The sequence below is a fragment of the Epinephelus lanceolatus genome, chromosome 3 (genome assembly GCF_041903045.1).
Source record: "Epinephelus lanceolatus isolate andai-2023 chromosome 3, ASM4190304v1, whole genome shotgun sequence".
NCBI classification, from domain to species: domain Eukaryota; kingdom Metazoa; phylum Chordata; class Actinopteri; order Perciformes; family Serranidae; genus Epinephelus; species Epinephelus lanceolatus.
This window is the reverse complement of record NC_135736.1, coordinates 16,571,847-16,590,740: the sequence shown is the minus strand read 5'-3', so window position 1 is coordinate 16,590,740 and position 18,894 is coordinate 16,571,847. Positions and strand designations below refer to the sequence as shown.

The 18,894-nt window shown below is 40.2% G+C and overlaps 1 protein-coding gene across 2 annotated transcripts in view; it reads right to left on the bottom strand.

Annotated features, from left to right (window-relative positions):
* Window positions 1-18,894, bottom strand: part of LOC117255746 (zeta-sarcoglycan) — a 458,822-nt gene that overhangs the window by 17,220 nt on the left and 422,708 nt on the right. For both annotated transcript variants that reach the window (XM_033624908.2, XM_033624907.2), the window contains exon 7: window positions 7,486-7,609. In XM_033624908.2, the coding sequence (XP_033480799.1) occupies window positions 7,486-7,609 (124 nt within the window). The remainder of the gene's footprint in view (window positions 1-7,485; window positions 7,610-18,894) is intronic.

The following is an 18,894-nucleotide window of genomic DNA, read 5'->3' as shown; positions in this document are numbered from 1 at the left end:
GGGCTAACAGAGGTGCAGGAGGTGATGTGGAATGTGAAAGCTTTCTTCAACTGTCAGTCATAAATCACAGAGTGAGAGTGAATCAAAATTATATGTAAAAACGTATAGGAATTTGTCCCACATTATTATAATATATTTTCAATAAATGTCAAGAGAAAAACTGGCTGTAGAGTCGAATTTGTCACGTCCGTAGCAATCAAATGTGTGTCTCTAAGCTCAAGGATAAAATGTCCTCATATAAAATGGAGCTTTGTAAAATGGATTGCCTGATGACGAGACTGTGCTAGACATTGCGTCATTAGGCACTACGGTCATGAAATGGTTTCGGGGTACAGTGTGATCTCTAGAGAAGAGCCAGCACAGGGCCTGGGCATGTAGACAGATGGGAGAGTAAATAACATAGTAGAAACACAATGCTGTAGTTGTGATGTTCTGTATCTGGCTGAGGTGGGTACTATCCTGCCTGTATGACAGCATCTCTTTGTTGAACTGATTTACAGTATTTGCCTTTCAGGTTATGTCTCCTACTGCCTCTTCATGTCACTTCACCTGTCTGACTGTCTTTGCCTTACTCTCCCCATACAGTATCTTTACTGATGTCCCCTAAGAACTATCAGCTCTTCTAATGGGTGAATTATATATTTTTTACAGACATTAGGCAACAATTTTCAGGATAATGATGTGTATCTAAAGTGCACAATTAGATGTAGAATCACAATGTGCAAATAGTGTAACCCAGAGCTGTTCTTTCTGTGGTCACAGCACCTTTTCGGCAATTTAGAATTTCTGCTTTATATCCATAAATAAGCATATAAATAAGAATGGTTACAGGGAAGGAAAATCAAGGTCTGGGCAGAAATTAATTAAAAAACAACAACCCTTAAACCTAATGCAAAACATGACATGAAAAAGTAAATATTTGAGGGTGTGTTTTTGCAAAGATAAGTGAGAGAAAAGTGTTTTGAAAGTGTGTGTCCCTTCTGATAACAACTTTTAAATAATTAGTTTGGTATGGTTGTGAAAAAGGTGAGAAGCAAATTCATTTGCAATGCAAAGCCAACATTATGAAATCAGATATCAACTATTTTACTTATCTAATGGCAAACTGGTGAACTTTTGAAGTACTCTTTAAAGTCTTAGAGATGTTCTGGTTGAATTAGATGTTTTAAATGCAACACTTTAAATGAAAAGTTTTGAATAGTGGGGTATCCAACTGGCAATAATTCATATGAGGCGGTGCTAAACAAAGTAAATATATTCTTCTTTTTATTGCTGCCAGGCGTGAGCCTGGAGGGGATCAAGCGTCTGGTCTAGTGTGTGTGTAGGTGAATGTGTGTATCCGTCTGTCCACAGCTAATATCAGATACAACAGGACCAATCAGACTAATATTTTGTGTGCACATTAATAACTGTATGCTCAAGGCCCTTTCTTGGTTGCGATGATTCACAGTTTATAAAATTTTTATACTGTGTCTGACTCTTCTTCTTCTCACTCCTTTTAAGCAGCCAGGGGGGGCGTAGGTTTTCCCATAAATCAGCTTGGCTAAATACAAAAAGCCTAACAGTCTGTTGCAGGCCACATTTTGACTTTTGTTCAAAAACTGACACCCTTGGAAAAGTTTGGTCTCATTTGGAAGTGGAACATCTGCAGATGAATTCCATACGCCATATGATTGGCTGAAGTTAGGCACGATCCGAAATTAAGTAGTCCCTGTTTTTGTCATCTTTGCCACCATCCGGACTGTAAAGGAACTGGGAGGGACAATTCCACCTGGTGCAGCTTTGATCTAGTCATGAACGGTCCGCCACATGGTGTCATACCACACCAGGAGTGTTTCAGAAGCAGAGCATTTTGCCTGCCCAGAGTTTGTAGACTTGCAGATTTTGTTGAGTTGGTCACTTTTCCTTGATATTTGTGCTTCTACCATAAGTATGTCAGTAGACTAGGTAGTCAAATGGTTTTCCTTTTGTGTTAATTGCTGTCATGCCTGTGAACCACAGAAGTTGATCTGCTCTGTGCAACATGCTGCGGCTCCATCAAAAATAGACGAGGCGCCTATCTTTAACAGCTTCTGTGACGCCTCTGAAATTTGCTGTGGCACAGAACTGCTCGAGTTGCCCCCTGGCGGTGATCTGCACTGTACTGAATGCACCTTTCTAGTTTGGTGTCTGAAAAGGCTTGTTTTTATTGGTCAGTGCAGCTTGACAGAGCTCTTACTCTTTGCTGTTTAAGAAAGTTTCACATCAACTCTTAATTGAATTTGACAGTTTGATTGTATTAGTTAATCACATCAATGGGAGTCTCAAGCTGACACATACACTTCCTATTTAGGACATTGTAGGAGATTATTTGGGGATTTTAGCCTTTCTGAACACATTTACACGTGGTGATGAGGCTCTCAGTGGTACTTACTGAGCTGTACCTTAGTGAACCAAGGTTTTTATCTGTATATCTCACAAATGGGTGCCATAGTAAGGCTGACAAGGTTGTTCTTTCATTTTCTCAAGCCTTGCCAAGGGCCCACACCACAATCCTTGTTACACCCTGCTTCATGCTATTGTTCACCATCAATAAGGAGACATCTATTTATGCAGGAATGACAGAGAGTGAGAGGGAGAGGGAGAGAAAGAGAGTGTGAGAGAGAAAGATAATGGATGAACAAATAACGGAAAGAGACAAAAGAATACATGAAACACACAGAGAGAGAGAGAGAGAGAGAGAGAGAGAGAGAGAGAGAGAGAAATGATGACAGAAAAGAGGTAAAAATTATAATCCTCCCTCCCCTCCCCTTTCCCTGGGAAGTGACAGCCACAGTGATGTATAACCCTGGCAGTGGAAAGTTAATTAGATAGGCTGGGTTACTTAGAGATGAAGGACTGAGAGGCTGAGAAGGAGAGGAGGGAGGAGGGGGATGAGAAGAAGATGTGGAAGAAGAAAGTAAAAATAAAAAGACAAAAGCACAAAAGAGAAGAATGGAAAGGACGATAGTGAGAGATGTGAGTGAGTGAGTGAGACGAGTCAGGGAAGAAAGTAGAAAATAGGGGAGAGAACTGACAAGGAAAGAGGTAATAGGGGAATGTAAAAGAAGGAAGGCCATGGTAAGGGGTAGAGGGAAAGTTTAAATAAGAGGCAAATGGCCTTGTACTTTTTCTGTTTTGCCCTGACACTCAAATGCAGCCCTAACAATATGATAGACCGACACATGCCACAATGCAGGAAGGGCACCATGGGTAAAATCCACAACATGAATTATTACAACAGCTTGGGTCTCTCTCTGACAATGGCACCCGTTGTGCTTGGCTCAAGGACGCACTTTAACATGTCATATGCACTGCTGAGCAGGTGATTGCATGGCTGCCCTCCATCAGCGAAATGCATGACACAGACCAAAAGAAGAGGATGAAAAAACAAATGACATCAGAACCTTCACACTCAGGCAACTATCTGCCCCCAAAACTGTTTCACTGGAAGTCAGAACCCACTCACTGGAACCAAGACTAGCCTTGGGATTCTAGTACCTCTGGAAGTTACTTAACTCAACCTACTTAACCTCTGTGTCATCCATTATGGTTGACAGAGCCTGTTATTGTCAGGCAGAAACTCCCCAAATACGTCATTTGTGCCTTTAAATAAAAACAATAATCAATACATTAATTTTCCAGACAGTTTGTCTTCTTGGTCAGGGTCACAGTAAGCAGACGTCTACCCCAGCATACACAGGGTTAAAAGGTTTATTCCCTCAATTTAGTAAATTGCCCCCCGCAAAACTGTTCTCTCAAATGAATCATTTTATTTCCTTGATCATAGCCCCTTTGAGAGTCTTTGATAGACAGCTTGGACTGCAGTTATATTTTGATGCTGGGCTGAGATATGCTGACATTCTTTGACCTTTCGTCTGTCTTTGACATCCCTCAAAATTGTTTTATAGGATGAGAAATTGTTTTGCTGTGAAAACCTTGAAACTGTGGATATCATCCAGTTCACATGAAAACAGTTTCAAGGTTCTAAAGTACCTCATGGCAGAAGATGGACGTAAAAACAGATGTTGTTACAGTGTCAGTAGACAGTAGTTTTGGTTTTACTCAGGTGCTGGAAAGGTTCTGCAATATTACATTAAGGTGAAGGAACTGCAGAAAGTCCACATAAAGCAAAAATAAAAATGTATTCAGAGTTTGGCACACAACAAAAAATGTGTCTAAATAGCTCAGTCAAACGTGTATAATTACAAAAAAATACCACGTACATAAAATGAGGTTTGGCAACCATGAAAATTTAAGCAGTATTCTCTGTTCTGAAACACTGGGATCATATGTGCTGAAGGTCAGTCTTGCCCATCCAGTTTTGTGGCAACACTGATGTATTGCAGCAACTAGCCAAAGCAGTCAGTATAGTGTCTATGTGTTGCAGAGTGAGGGAGCAACATTTTGTGTAAGTTTTTAATCTTACAAAAGCACCGCATGCAATAGTCCTCCTTCCACCTTTTCTTCTCCTCTTGCCATCAGTCTCTCAACATACACACGTGTGCCATGGCGCTCAGTCCTTGTCTCTGTCTGGCTCAGTCATCAGTCCTGACAACTGCGCTAATATAATGCATAAAGTCAGTGGTTTGCTGGTGGGGTCAGGTTCCGGTGGTTGATCAACCCATAATTATGTGGCTTGGCCCTCATAATAGGTTGGGTGGGCGCGGGTATTAATAATATCTCATAGCTAGCAAACTGCAGGCTGTGGCACTGTAAGGAAGTGATTGAGTGGAAGAACCACTGATGCTATGCACTCTAGTGTTAATATAGTGTAGGGGAGGGGTTATGATAAGGGTGGCTCCAGTGCATCATAAGACATGATTTTAGGCCTGGCCAAAAAATCCTGAACATGAAAAATGGCACAAAACAGTCTAACATTTTAACTCAATTATTCAATACTATAATACCCTTTTTCCATTTTCACTCTTGGCTGCAATGAGTAAAGCCATGCCATGCCAATTTGTGTTTCCATTGTCAGTTTAGATGCGCTGTGCCACAGCAAGCTGCCGGAGATGGACCCTCTCAGGAGTAGGTCCAAAAGCCAACCACCTGTCCTCAGGCGGGTAGCAGTGACGTCTCCCCGACCACAGACAACCCCAGACGACCCTGCTTCTCCCCCACAAACAAGCGTATATGTTGCGAGACTCTCCTCACCTCTGTCTGCAGGAGACCAGAGAGAAAGGTGTTTTTAAAAGTCTCTGTGTATTCAGCTCTCAGTACTTTTGTAGCTTCTAACTGAATCTCTGTAGTTTCTCTCCTGCGTACTGTTTTTACTTTAGATATCTGCTTTATTTTACTTTACATGTTTGCTATCATCCATATTAGAAATTGTGTGAAGTTGCTGCTCAAGAACTGATGTCGTTAGATGTCGTTATTTTGCTGCTTCACAATAAAAGTTTACACATAAAATAACGGGAGACTTTTATTGTGAAGAATCTATAGGAAATTAAATTTGTTATTACAGATTTAGCGGAACTTTATCAGCTGCTTTTCTTCAATTAAGACAAGTCTAATAACAAGGCAGGGAGGAGGAGTAAAAGTAGAATCAGTCACAGTGAGATGTTGATGAAGAGCTGCAGACAACAGGCTCTTACTGCACCTCTGCAAACAGCTCACCTTCAACAGGTAAACTCCTTTTACCTGCCCTACTGTGGAAAAACACATGCAACAAAAATAACAGGGGACTTTAGCCATAGATCAGCCTGCTGCTTTTAAACGTCATCACTCAAGACAAGCCATCATCAGTTTAAGACACACCTTCAAGAGGGTAGCCCTGTTGTAGTGGAAATGTAAATCCCTGCTGTGCTGGGCTGATGTCCCAAACCAAACCAAACCAAGCCAAGCCAGCCCATGACTGTCAAAAAGGCGTATAAAAATGCAGTCTTTTCACATGTTTTCAACAAGTATCGTCTAACATGTGTAATGTGTTGAGAAACAAATCAGTTTTGATTTCACCTGGACTTTACCAGGCATGTGGGACTAAGGTTTACTAACTCTAAAACACTTTGACTGATCCACTGTAGCATCAATCCACCCGACATATTATTTGTGTCTGAGCTACTTGGATATTCAATAATAATGAAATGAAAGCACAGTGCAGGCAGAGCAACCAAGCCATAACCTGTTATGCTTCATAAACACTGGTGAAATTTAGCACAAATAAAAGTACTTTGACTTGAGTGAGACATTTTTGAGGCCTGATTCAGAGTGAGCTGTGTAATATTTTGCTCAGACATTTGATTTTATTTAATACAACTATCTCACTATAACAAACTTTTCCAAGCTGTCTACACAACTCTCTGTAAAACACCTCCACTGCCACTGCCTGGCTGCACATATTAATAATATATTTGAAAAGTCCAGCATCTATTGTATATCTGACATTCTGTCTTATTATTTTGTTACCAATATGCCAGACATGTCCCAAGAGTTTGGTGACCTCTGTGTGCTTAATTTAACTCAGACCCCAAGCGTCTGGTCATATGGATGAAGTTGTATACTTTTCAAAAGTAAGGCCCAGTGGATGGGAACAAGATAAGGAAATGAGAGGGAAAAGGGAGGGAGGAGAAAAGAAAAGCAGACGGAGAGGAGGAGAAAAAAAGATTGTGATAGAGGGGAGGAAAGAGTTTCGAAGAGGAGCATCCAACTTCTACTGTTGTTTTCAGAGACTTCTGGTATCTGTGTGTGTGTGTGTGTGTGTTTGGTTTTGTGATAGAAGACAGTGTGTGTGTGTGTTTGTGTGACTGACAATGACAGTGAGTGTGACGAACGAGAGGGGGCCATTCTTCTGTTAATTACTGAGTTAATGACACACTATGCTCCAGCGGACATGCAACATGGCAGGCTGATGCAAACACACACACACACACACACACTCACAAGGATAATGGCTAAGTCTGCTTCTGTGCTCACGCAACGTGGCAGGCTGCTATGCAAAGAGCTTGACAGTGAGATAGCAGGCTAGCAATGATACACACACATACAAAAACACACACACACACACCAGCAGCAGCAAGTGACAGGGAACCTCATCAAACCAGCTTTAATGAAGTCACTTCTCCCAAATAGAAGAGGGGAAGAAAGGAGGGATGAGAGGAGGAGGGGAGAAAAGGAGGACAAGGTCGCCTGGATTGATGACGCTCATTAGCCTAATAAGGTACTTTAATGAAGCGGGCCCAACACTATAGAGTGCCATAGAGTTGAAAGACGCACACACATACACACACCTCACTGGTTTTGCCAGTTTGTGTTGTCCCTTGTATTTATGCATGAACATAACTATTTTTGTCTAATTTGGACACAAATGCACCACAGCACAGACACACACACACTCTCACACACATACTGTACATGAACTGTATTCAAGACATACAAAAACATACTGATCAATGCATTCTCACAGACATTTTCACACACACACACACACACACACACACACAAAGCAACAGATGGAAACACACTCACCTCTCCTTCTGAGGACTGCAAGAGGAGGTCTTTCCTACAGGATGCTGTGAAGTCTCCCACTCCAGCATTGACCTCCACTCCTCTGGGGGCCTCCAGGGTCAGGGTCCGAGTCGGCGACTCCAGCCTGAGAACCATAAACACAATTAAGCCATGGTGGAAGCTGCGGAAACACACCTGTAGAAACATACAGTATAAACAGACAGGGTTTTTTGTTCCCTGGCACTGTGGCTTCCATTAGACTATTACCACAGGATCAATATGAGTTGACTTTGAGTTAAGTTCTCAATTCCCCAGCTGCTCAGCCAAAAGCAGCAGGAAACCATGGTTGTACTGGTAAAGCTAATATAACAAAGGAAAAATAAAGACTCACTAATTCAATGTTTAGTCTTGATTAAAGACCTCCGTGGTGTACAACCCCCTGGAGTTACACAAAGTCGAACATTAAACGACATGCTGACTCTTAAATACACAACTTGAAACTGAGGAATGCTCTTTTGTTAAAATTGTACCTTTTTTAACTTCCTGTTGGATTTGGATAGCTCAAGATGAGCATATTGGTGAAGACTGTAATTACAATTACAAAAAAAAAAAAAAAAGGACATGCATTTAATGGATAGAAAAAGTTATGGCGGGCTCAGTATACAGGAGCTTTAAAATCCTAACTGATTTTGAAATCAGGTTGCGTTAGGCACAAAAGGAGAAACTTTACAGATGTTGTTCACTCTGCTTTCAAACATGCACACACTACAAGAATTGGCAACAACGGCTCTTCACACAGTACATGATACTATTAAGATTATTGTGCTAGAGAGAGCATAAATACACCACTAGGACTATGCAGTGTTTTTGTAAGTTATTAATAACTTACTCAGAATGCTGCTCCCTCATTTTGCCACACAGAGACACCACGTTGACTGCTTCGGCTCATTGCTGCAATACATAAGTGTTGCCACCATATTGAATTGGCAAGACTGACCTTCAGCACACATGATCCCAGTGTCTCAGAACAGGGAATTATGTCATGGGAAAGCAGATGAAAACAAAACGGAGGCTGACATGGTGCTACAACTTGCTTTAATGTTAACAGTGCTTTGCATTAAGAAAAACAAAAGCAAAAGGCTAAATAGGTCTGGATGAGAAAATGGTGAACACAGGTTATGTTCTACAGTGAGAAATGGAGGTAAGATTTTAACTGTCAGCTTCAATATCTGTCAACAGTAGTATACTGGCTAACATTAGCCTCAAGAGGTAGAATGTTTACAGCTGCTTGGCAACACCGTCCTCATCTGTACTGATATAATCATGATCAACCGGATTTTAAATCTTAAATATCAAACATGTTTGATATTTAAACCTCAGCTGCCCTGAGGAGGTTTAAGACAGTATCTGTGATCACATTACCAGATAATCTGGGCCGAACACTGGCACCAACCAAGGTCCCAGACAGGACTTCTCCGATTGTCAGAAGTGGTAAACCAGGGATAAATCAACCCAAAACTCCTGCAGTCTGAGCCTGACTGAAGACATCACCACTGCCATGTTCTATACTAATTAAATAAGACTTGATAAAATTATTAAACTTGTCAATACTAAACCACAGCTGCATAAATAATCAGCTTACTAAATGCTCAGTGACATGATGGAGCCTCTGAGGGTTTCTGGCTCAGCAACATAAAGTCATTTGGTGAACTGTTCGGTGCGCCTTTAAAGAAATTAGACATGTGCCATCACATCCTGCATTTTAGCTCACTGTGTTGCCAAAGAATAGTTGCATGTCGAGTCACCTGACATGCTCACTTTCTGTTTAGTTTTGTTTAATTTATAACTGTGCAGTAACTCTTTACTTTGTCTTTGAGAAAACCTACAAAAATGAATATGAAGAATTGTTATACTGCACCACTCCAAAGTGCTCTGGCCATGGTTGGCGTCACTCCCCTTGGAGCGTAAGGGGTCAGTAGCTAAGTCTGCGACTCAAACTTGAAAACAATATGAGATGATTAAACAGCGTGGTGGTGTTAGATAAGCACAGTGCCTCGCTCAAGGGCATGCTGGCAAGTGAAATTAAATAAAGAGTGCTTTCGGCAAAGCAGAGAGAATTACAATTTATGAAGTGTGAGCATAACAAATTAAACAGCACGCTCACAACAAAGATCAAATGAGAAAAAAATGCTTCGCTATAAGGGCACTCTTCCGGACGAGCTTTGCTCAAGGGCACTTCAGAAGGTTGGTTTCCCAATCCCTATTGAGAGGTTGAAGGGATTAAGTATTCAAGCCAAAGGGTAGATTAACTGAATTTATGACGTGCGTCCAGTCTATGGCCAAACAACAGACAGACATAAACAAGCATCAGTGCCTCGGCCAAAGGCCCTTTGGCTGTTAGTGATTGTACCAATCTTCCTCTGTTAATGACCTTCACTTCACTAGAGTCCACAGGATAGAGAAAATGTACATTCTCCTCACAGCCCCTTTGGTGGGGAATAATTCTACATTTCTGGGTTTCGATCTGAAGAGCGAAACATTAGCAGACAGAAAAAGCTCCTTTAGCAGTGGTTTTCTTTGTTTGGTTGCACCCTCATAATGAACATGCACTTTGAAAGATATTTCTGTTGAAACCGCTTCTTTTTTGCTGCTTTTTCTTTCAGGGTGTTTACACTTTATTAGTTGGGTGTTTCATACTATTGCAAAAAAAAAACCAAAAACAAAAACAAAAAAAAAAAACATTCACCTTGAGAAGCCATTCAGCAGAGTGTTGCGTTTATAAAATACGAGACAATAAAAACATCAACTAATTGACTTGAGTTAATTACATTAATTACAAATGCAGATTCATTGGACTTTATACTATTCCCTCATTAAATTGCATCAAGCTGAAGTAGGGTAGATTACTAGTGTCGAGATAATGTCACTTGATTCAAGACAATGCTTCAAGCAGGCGGGTTTGCATCAGAATAGAGTCATCTCGCCTGACTAAATTGCTACTCTTATTTCAATGAAAATGGGAGTTTATGAGTGCAGATCAGACTAAATGACTTACGCTGCGCCGCATGCTTTGTTTGGTGTAATGAAAAAGACCTTTACAAATCAAACCATTTCCTCTGTCAGCATGTCTGAGCTTGTTGCTTGTCGGAGCTAACTGTGGTATTTATTCTGGGTTTGAAGGTAAAGGTATCTGAGGTGCAGAGGAATCGTGAGGTGGATTAAAGGTGAGGCAAGGTTCGCTGCTGTGCTGTGCTGAGCATCTGAGTGATATAATAAGTGTTGGAAGCAGACGCTTCACATTGGGCCTGACTTATTGATCTGTAAAAACAGAGCGTGTGCTGCAGCAGTCAAAGGTTAAGAATGAGAGAAACAGAGGGAGACAGACAGACAACCAAACAGACAGATGACAGATTAAGAGAGATTTTGACAGAATGAAAACAGGAAAACTCATCCTAAAATTCATTATCGTATTATTTAGCATGTGCAATGGAGGAAGAGAGATTGTGGGGGGGGGGGGGTGCAGGCCTAGTCAACAGCAGTGATGTGAGGATCTTGGGCTGTCAAACCAGCCCAAGATCCTCACATCACTGCTGAAGCAATTACAGTGACGCTGCTGCAGGCTGAAACCAGCTCTTGATGGGCAGGCACACACATACATACTGACTATCTATCACTCTATGCCTCTCACCCCTCTCTCCATCTCACCATCACACTCCCTGTTTGCTTTCACCACTGTTTTAACTCACCTGTCTGTTTCCTTCATGTTTGTGAAGGATGCCATTTATTACTTTCTTTCACTTTTTCCTCTCTTTAAATTGCCCATATAGAGACATAATGTAGCATATCTGCACATTTGCCAAGTGGAAAAAACTCACATCTCCAAGATGTCAACTATTGAGTTACAAATTTTGACCAACACAAACTTTTTAAAATTTCATCTGGCATAAAGTGGCATAACACTGACACTTAAGGAATAATGTAATGAGGAGCCGGAGGGAAATGGAAGAGTGTCCGAGTGGGAGACTCAGTAACTTGTATGATGATTTGTTCAATTCTTAAACCGCAAGAACAAATCAATTCTGTCACTGTCAGTCGCTGGCAACAGAAACCTCCAGAAAAAGCTGCTGCGTGATGCATTATGGTGAGTATGACCAGGATGAATGGGTTTCATAATAAAATTGCCATGAACATCGATTAACAGCTGAAAAATTGGGTTTGAGGTTTCATACAAGTTTCAACTTGATTAACTTTGGATAATTTATGTGTTAGAGGACAGTCTGGAGGCCAGTGTTAATGCTGTGTGTTTTATTGCTGTTCTGTGAATGATGATGTTCTTAATTTATGAATGTGTCTTGTGCTCATGTACTTGAGGTACTGCATCAGCATTCTCATGTGGGCCTCAGAACTACTTGTTAAGTTGTGAATTTGGGGAAATAATGTCTTAAAAATGTTTTGACAAAGAACGGGTAGCTTTAGCTGTACTCATGTTATGTGTTCAGCTCTAATTAGCAAGTGTTAGCATGCCAACACACTCAACCGATGCCTGCCATACACCAGAAGACTCTAAAAAGACTTTGAAAATACAATATAATATAGATTTAAGTCTGACACTCCCGCACATCTAAAGACAATGTGAGTTTTTAATCACACACTACACATTTTAGCAAAGACTGGGGATCTTGCAGGGTCACTATTTGCTGAACTACCACTATGCTTCTAAGACATGGTTGACATGTTTTTTTTTGTCTACATCTTGAAGAAATTCGGTACACTCTAACTCCCTCATCAAGTTTTCTAAAATCTGGGTATCCTTTATTGAATATGTCAAAAGGATGAGGAGTCAAGCTGACTAACCACATTGGACTATGTCCCTGCATTGGACTGTACACTGTGCTTCGATCTACCAGGACACTATGTCTCTGTTGGACCTTCCCTGACCGCTCATTGTTTTTACTCCATGGATGCTATCTCTCTGTCTCAACCTTCCTGCGGACACATTACGGACTAGCGTGTATTGTACTGTTTTTTCTTTAGCTGGCAGTGTATTTTTGTATATCTTATAATTTCTTGTCATCGTTATTATTATTACTACTATTTTATTGTTATTAATTTATTTGATTGATTTTTTTGTCATCTTTTTCTTTTCTTTTTTATCCAGAAATAAAATCTATTCAGAAAAATATTGTCCTAAACTCCCTTTAAGAAATATGACTTATTAATATTAACAATTCCTGACGTGTCTGCAAAACACATAACTCTAGAAACACAAGATAAAAGGTGTCATATGTTGACAATATTCTTGGCAATCTGGCATAAAAATAATTCTTGAAAATAAACTGTATATGTGCACAACCTTTAAAATTTGGATTTTGTTGCATCACTTCAAAACAAGTGGAATGAGACTTTGGAAATGAGAAGCGAACTGTTTTAAAAATTAAGACTTCTCACTAAAATGTGTGCCGGTTGAAGATACATGCTGAAATAAACACCGACTCTTGCTCACTCCACACCTCCAGCAGTCTTTCCACAGTACAAGAGAGCCAAGACGTGGCGACAGTGAAATCTCTTGAGAAGTCATTTGGTGTAAAGCCATCATAAGATGGTGAACATTATACCTGCTAAATATTAGTTGTGATTGTGAACATGTTGCTATGCTCTACACTACACTCAAAGTCATGTTGGTACTTGAAAAAACATACTGTACCTCTAATTTGATGCATTATAGTTTACATTAAAATATGTAAAACTGAGAAGTTAAAAGTTAAAGTGCATTTTTTAATGAATTCCCTCTATAATAATATGGTCTTATTCATAGCCATGCTTGTTATGGCTTGAGAGATGTCCTGCTGTTCAGTGTACCACTTTGATTCGGACTAAAAACTCTCAATAACTATCAGTTGAATTGCCATGAAAATTTGTACAAATATTCATGTTCCCCCGAGGATGAATCCGTGTGATTTTGGTGATTTTGGTGGTTTCAAGTTAAATGTCTCCACAATTATTAAATGTATTACGATGGAAATTTGTAAAAACATCCATGTCGTGATAAACTAATGATTTTGATGATCTCCCAACTTTTTTATCTAGTGCCATCATCTGGTCAAATTCTAATCTGCCCAATACTTTAGTCTGACAAATACTTGGAAAAAATGAATGGCACTGGCACTGTACATTGTCCTTAGTGACAAACATAAGCATGCTAACGTGTTAACCAAGGTGGTGAGCATGACAGACATTATATTTGCTTAGTATCAGTATGGTGACATTGTCATTTTGAGCATGTTAGCATGCTGGTGTTAGCATTTAGCTAGTGGAATCCCACAGAGCCGCCAGCATTGCTGTAGACTCTTTGACATGTTAAACTTTCTCCCACACAACAATACCAGTATCTTCACAGTCTCCTTCCATCATGGCAGTGAATTGAGGATCAGTCGTGACCATAAGTTATCAAAGTGAAACAAATAACGTCCTCTTTCACGGACACAGATGCTCAGTCTCATGTCTACAGCCCCTGTAAGTCACTCAATGACTCTCATAAACAAACATATATATGGACATACACACTGCCACATAAAGTTTCTGGTCAGGCCTCTGCATGGTTGTGTTTTTTCATGGTGCAGATAGCAGGAGTCTGCAGCTAAGCCGTTATCTTTGCAATTCATTATTATTAGAGAAAACTGTCTTGCCTCCCTCTCCGCTTCCAGTTCTTACATTATTCCTCCCTTTCTCTCTCTCTCACGCCAACCATCCCTCGCGCCCTCGTCTCTCTCATAGATCTGTTTTGACCTTCAGTTGCGACAAGGCCATTTTATACAGCGCCATATTTGTCCAACCTGACAAGATAAGCAGGACAGAAATACATCAAAATGAAATGGTTTTTATCTTAATTCATTTCTGGGGGAAAACAGAGGATGAAGTGGAGGGGAGGGTCTTAGATATTCAAAAAGAAGGATAGAAAAGATGAGGGGAAGAGACTAATTTATGCACATTTTAGGAAATGGTATCTAAGAATCCTCAGATATGCATCTGTCGGAAATATAAATAGGGAGCTACAGTACAATCAGCAATCCCATTTGTATATTTCCATGTTAACATTTTATATCTTGGTTTAAATCTGTCCTTTCTGCTACTGCCCATATTCACTGAACGTATTTCTAATTTCCATTATATTAAAATAATGACTCCATGTCTTGCCTAGGAGGCATGGCAGGGCATTGGGGGTCAGTTTGAAGAGCTCAAATAATTACTGTGCCCAACTGACAGTAGCTTGTCAATTATACTTGTAGAGGGCCTGACATTGGAACTAATCTGAAGTAAACTTATTTCAATTTTGTCAGTCACTCCTGCCTCAGCATGAAAAATTATCTGTTCAATATGCATTTATCTGGGGACTGCTAAAAAATGTTTCTGAGAAGTCTGACTTCTGCTTCTGCCACACTGCCTCATAAAACCAGCTCTCCAAGCTCAGACTACCACAGGCCTTTTTCAGAGCAGACATTTACCTTGTCATAGCAGGAAAAGCACACGTGTTACTTATAACATTAACGATGGCTCCGTTATATTCAAGTGTCCTAGTGGGTCATGACAGTGTAACAGCAAGTCAGCCCGCACAATACCAGGGCCCTGAAAATGAAGCAGCTAAATGGAATTCAGCCATCATTAATTTTATCATTTACACCTGAGCTTTTCCAAATGCATATTGAAACACAGGCATTTTGAGTTTCCTTGCATCCTGAGCATTCATCACTCAAATTCTGTTCCAAAAATTTGGAGGAACATTTTTTTGTAAAGCACATTATGAGGCCCTTTGTACTTGAATTGCTATTTCCCAGCTCCCTATGTGGCATTTTGGCTGTAAAGGGCAAGCATGCGTTTTGAAAATAGTGGCTTGTGACATTTTAAATAAATACTGTATGTCCAAAACATCAGCTTGCTCCTCGTGGTCTCAAAATCAGCTTAGAATTAGATAAGGGATTTTATGTAGTGTCTCATTTTTACTCTGCTTATTTCTGTGATTTAATGTTACACTGTTGGACTACTACTCATACTAGCTTCAAATAATGAAGTACATGTGTGTAAAAGTAATCCCCACCAGCAAAACCTCAGGCTTTAGGCTGTTCTGAATATGTTTTTTTCTCTACTTTTGAGACAAGCTGACATCATCATCTTTATACAGTCATCTGTTCCAGGCACATTACTGCAACTGTGTACATTACATGTACTGCTACATGTAGCTACATGCTAACATAAGGGCAACGTGTAACCTGAGTGCCAATATTGTTAATTTTGCCCTGATTTCGGATCATATTCCTGCTGGAACATGTAAGGTTGTGAGCATTTTGGTTTCAAACCTGTCACTGGTGATTTTTCAAGACAGAAAGAGGCACTATACTCTGCTACAGTCATTCATTGAATGTTGTAGTATCTGACGTGCAGTTCACAAAAAAAAACGAACTCTATATAGACAGAGTACTTGGAGCTGTTTTTCAGAGCAGTTCATATTGGCTTCGAACACTCTCTCAGGCAATCTAGATGCTTGATTTGATACTGTACTTCTTGTAATAAACCTTTTCTATATACAAGCAAGATGGTGTCAGCGGAGTCTCCTTCATCACCTTCACATCATCGCTATTTAATAAACAACAATGTGCCACGAGGGCAGATGTAGAAGACCCGGAAACACTGACACATGTTAGGCCGACTGGGCTATTTTTTGGAAGGGGGGCTTAAAGAGATAGGTGCTAAAAATGAACATCTCAGACAGAGGGTTAATACAGGTGTTTCAGTACAAAAAAAATGAAGAAAAAAGTGTTTTTGAACATTAAAGCATGTAAACATGTTCTACTAAAAAGCTAAAATAAAAATATGAAATTAAGTATCATAGGTCCTCTTTAATTTTGAGAAGCTAATGCCTTTGCGTACAGACACTGAATTTCTCTTGTGTAATACAAGGATGATAACCAGAGTCACATTTTCTAGACTTTCAAAGATATCAGTGCATGCTGTTATGGGTGCATGAAACTTACATACATTTCAGCATTTCAGTGATATCAGGAATATTTAACACAAGATTTTTTAAATGTCAAAGGAAGAAACAGAAAACATGCATTTCATTTGCGAATGAAGGTTGACTCGATCAAATTTCCCCTGAGGTTGTACATCCTATGAGCTCGGTCCTTTTGCTGTGCGATGAAACTGCATTCTTTCATCAGAAATAACTTCATTTGGTGTATTTTTGAAAGCAGTGTGGGCAGCTGTGCAAAAAATGTAGCTGCAAATGTTCAAATTGGGGCTTTTTAGTGTGATTTATATTTCCCAGAAGACTTGGCTGACATTCATCCTGCCCTTTTCCTCTTCTGAACCATTGAAAGCCACACCACCTTATCGCCACCTTGCCATTTGGGACGCAAACCTTTAACCTTTTCACGCTAAATGCTCCGTCATCTGCCTCAGTGCCCATGCTGCCACCGTCCAACCCCATCCGAGAGGCACTTTAACAACTTTTTCAATTTCAAAAAGTGGTGCTGAGCGATGCATTGAAACAAGACTGAAGACAGGAGAAGCGACAGCCTTTGACTTTTAGAGAGTTAAATCAAGACAGAATGCAGAAATATGGCATTTCTAAAGCCTCCTGACTTTTGCAGTGAGTCCGTGTCTGGCTGAGGGAGGGTGCTGCAGTGTGTTTAAATCGCCCCATGAATCCTGCAGGTGTAAGAAAAAAAAAGAAAAAGAAGAATGAAAAGAGAAAGCCTTGGGCTGTTTTAAAAAGTTATAAAAGTCCCCACTGAGTTACTGAGGTGGGACAGGAGAGAGTCAAGGTACATTAGAGGTTTGTCTTTGTGGAAAGAATGTGTGTATGTTTGTGTGTGCCAGAAAGAGCAAGAGACAGAAGTGTGTGTGTGTGTGTGTGTGTGTGTGCAGGTGCTAAAGAGGAGGTTATGACCACTGAAGAGTAAATGTTGTACCTCAGCAACTCTGGGTGCTTAAATTTGAACTTCAAACATGGGATGTGGGTATGTGTGAGTATGTGCTCTGTGTATGTGTAAGGATCATAGTGTGTGTTTATATATGCACAAAGATGAAGCCTTAGATATTAAAATACCTATTTTCAGACAGCATGTTCACCAGCCTTAAGTTTGTTGCACACTTCTCTACAATCTGTGTTTGTGTCTCGCTGTGACGTTCAATGTCTGTTCACCTTTACACAACACACTGCTTGACAAATCCTTGAGGTAGTCCAAAACGACTTTCGGAGGCTCTCGCTGTCCTCCTCGCTGTGAAATGTAGCCGAGGAAATGGCTAATGGAGGAGTGCGTAAGGAGAAAAAAAGGCAAGCAATTTCATGCCTTTGTGCCTCCGATGGGGCGCCAAGCTGATAATTTAATCAGTAGCGAAAGACTAGAAAGCTTCACTCCTCCGCAACTTCAGGCGCTTCATGCGATGTTCACTGACTTGTTTTTGCAAGAAAACAGACAAAGTTGGGGACAAGGATTTACATAGATAAGAAAGTGTGTGAGGAGAGAATAGATGGGTTGGAGATAAAAAAATTTTTTTAAAGTTGACAATATTGCATCTAGTCTAATATTGAATATGGTGAAAGCATGGTACCCTTGGTTACTCTGGTCAGATCAAACTTGTTCAGTTGCCTGCGTCTTATTATTCTTAAGGTACACATTTGAAGACCTTGATGAGATTTAATAGTGTCACTTCTGGCTAATTATTCCCTCGTAATGTTAATGTATGTATTTAACTTAAAATGTCTGGAATGTACAAAATGGGAACGAAAATATATAAACAAATAAAATCAGATAAAACACCTCCACATAAAAGCGCATTAATCTCTCACTCTGCCTCAACTTTTAACAACCGAAGCAAAACTTTCTTCCTTGTGTAACTGCTACAGTCTTATCCACATATTTTTGAAGGCCCTAAACTAATTTGCCCCATGAGGAAAAGAGTTACACCACTGAACTATTTCAACACCAAGACACAGAGTTGCTCTCTGCTTTCAGACAGAAGAAAAGAAAGATAAAGAGACAAAGTTTCTTGTTTGTCTTGATGCTTTCACACATGAACAAATACAGGCAAACAGAGGAAAGGTATATATGTGTATTCGCTTTGCTCCCAACTGTAGATACGAGGTCAAAAAAACAGCGGGACGGTCTATGCTTTGCTTCATTAACATTGTCTCAGTATTCCATACAGCCGAGCCTGACAGAAGACACATCTGAGCAGAGAAACATTAGAGCTCCCTCACAAAGACAATAAAAAGACCACAGTGCATTTAGCCTGCGTGGTGTGTGTTGCCTTTACCCATCTGCGGCTCATGCCTTCTGTAATGCAACACAGCTTTTTTTAATGATGTGCTAAGGAGCAGGCAGGTTTCAGAAAGCTGAGAAACTAACCTTTTTGGGGAGTAAGAAGTCAGAT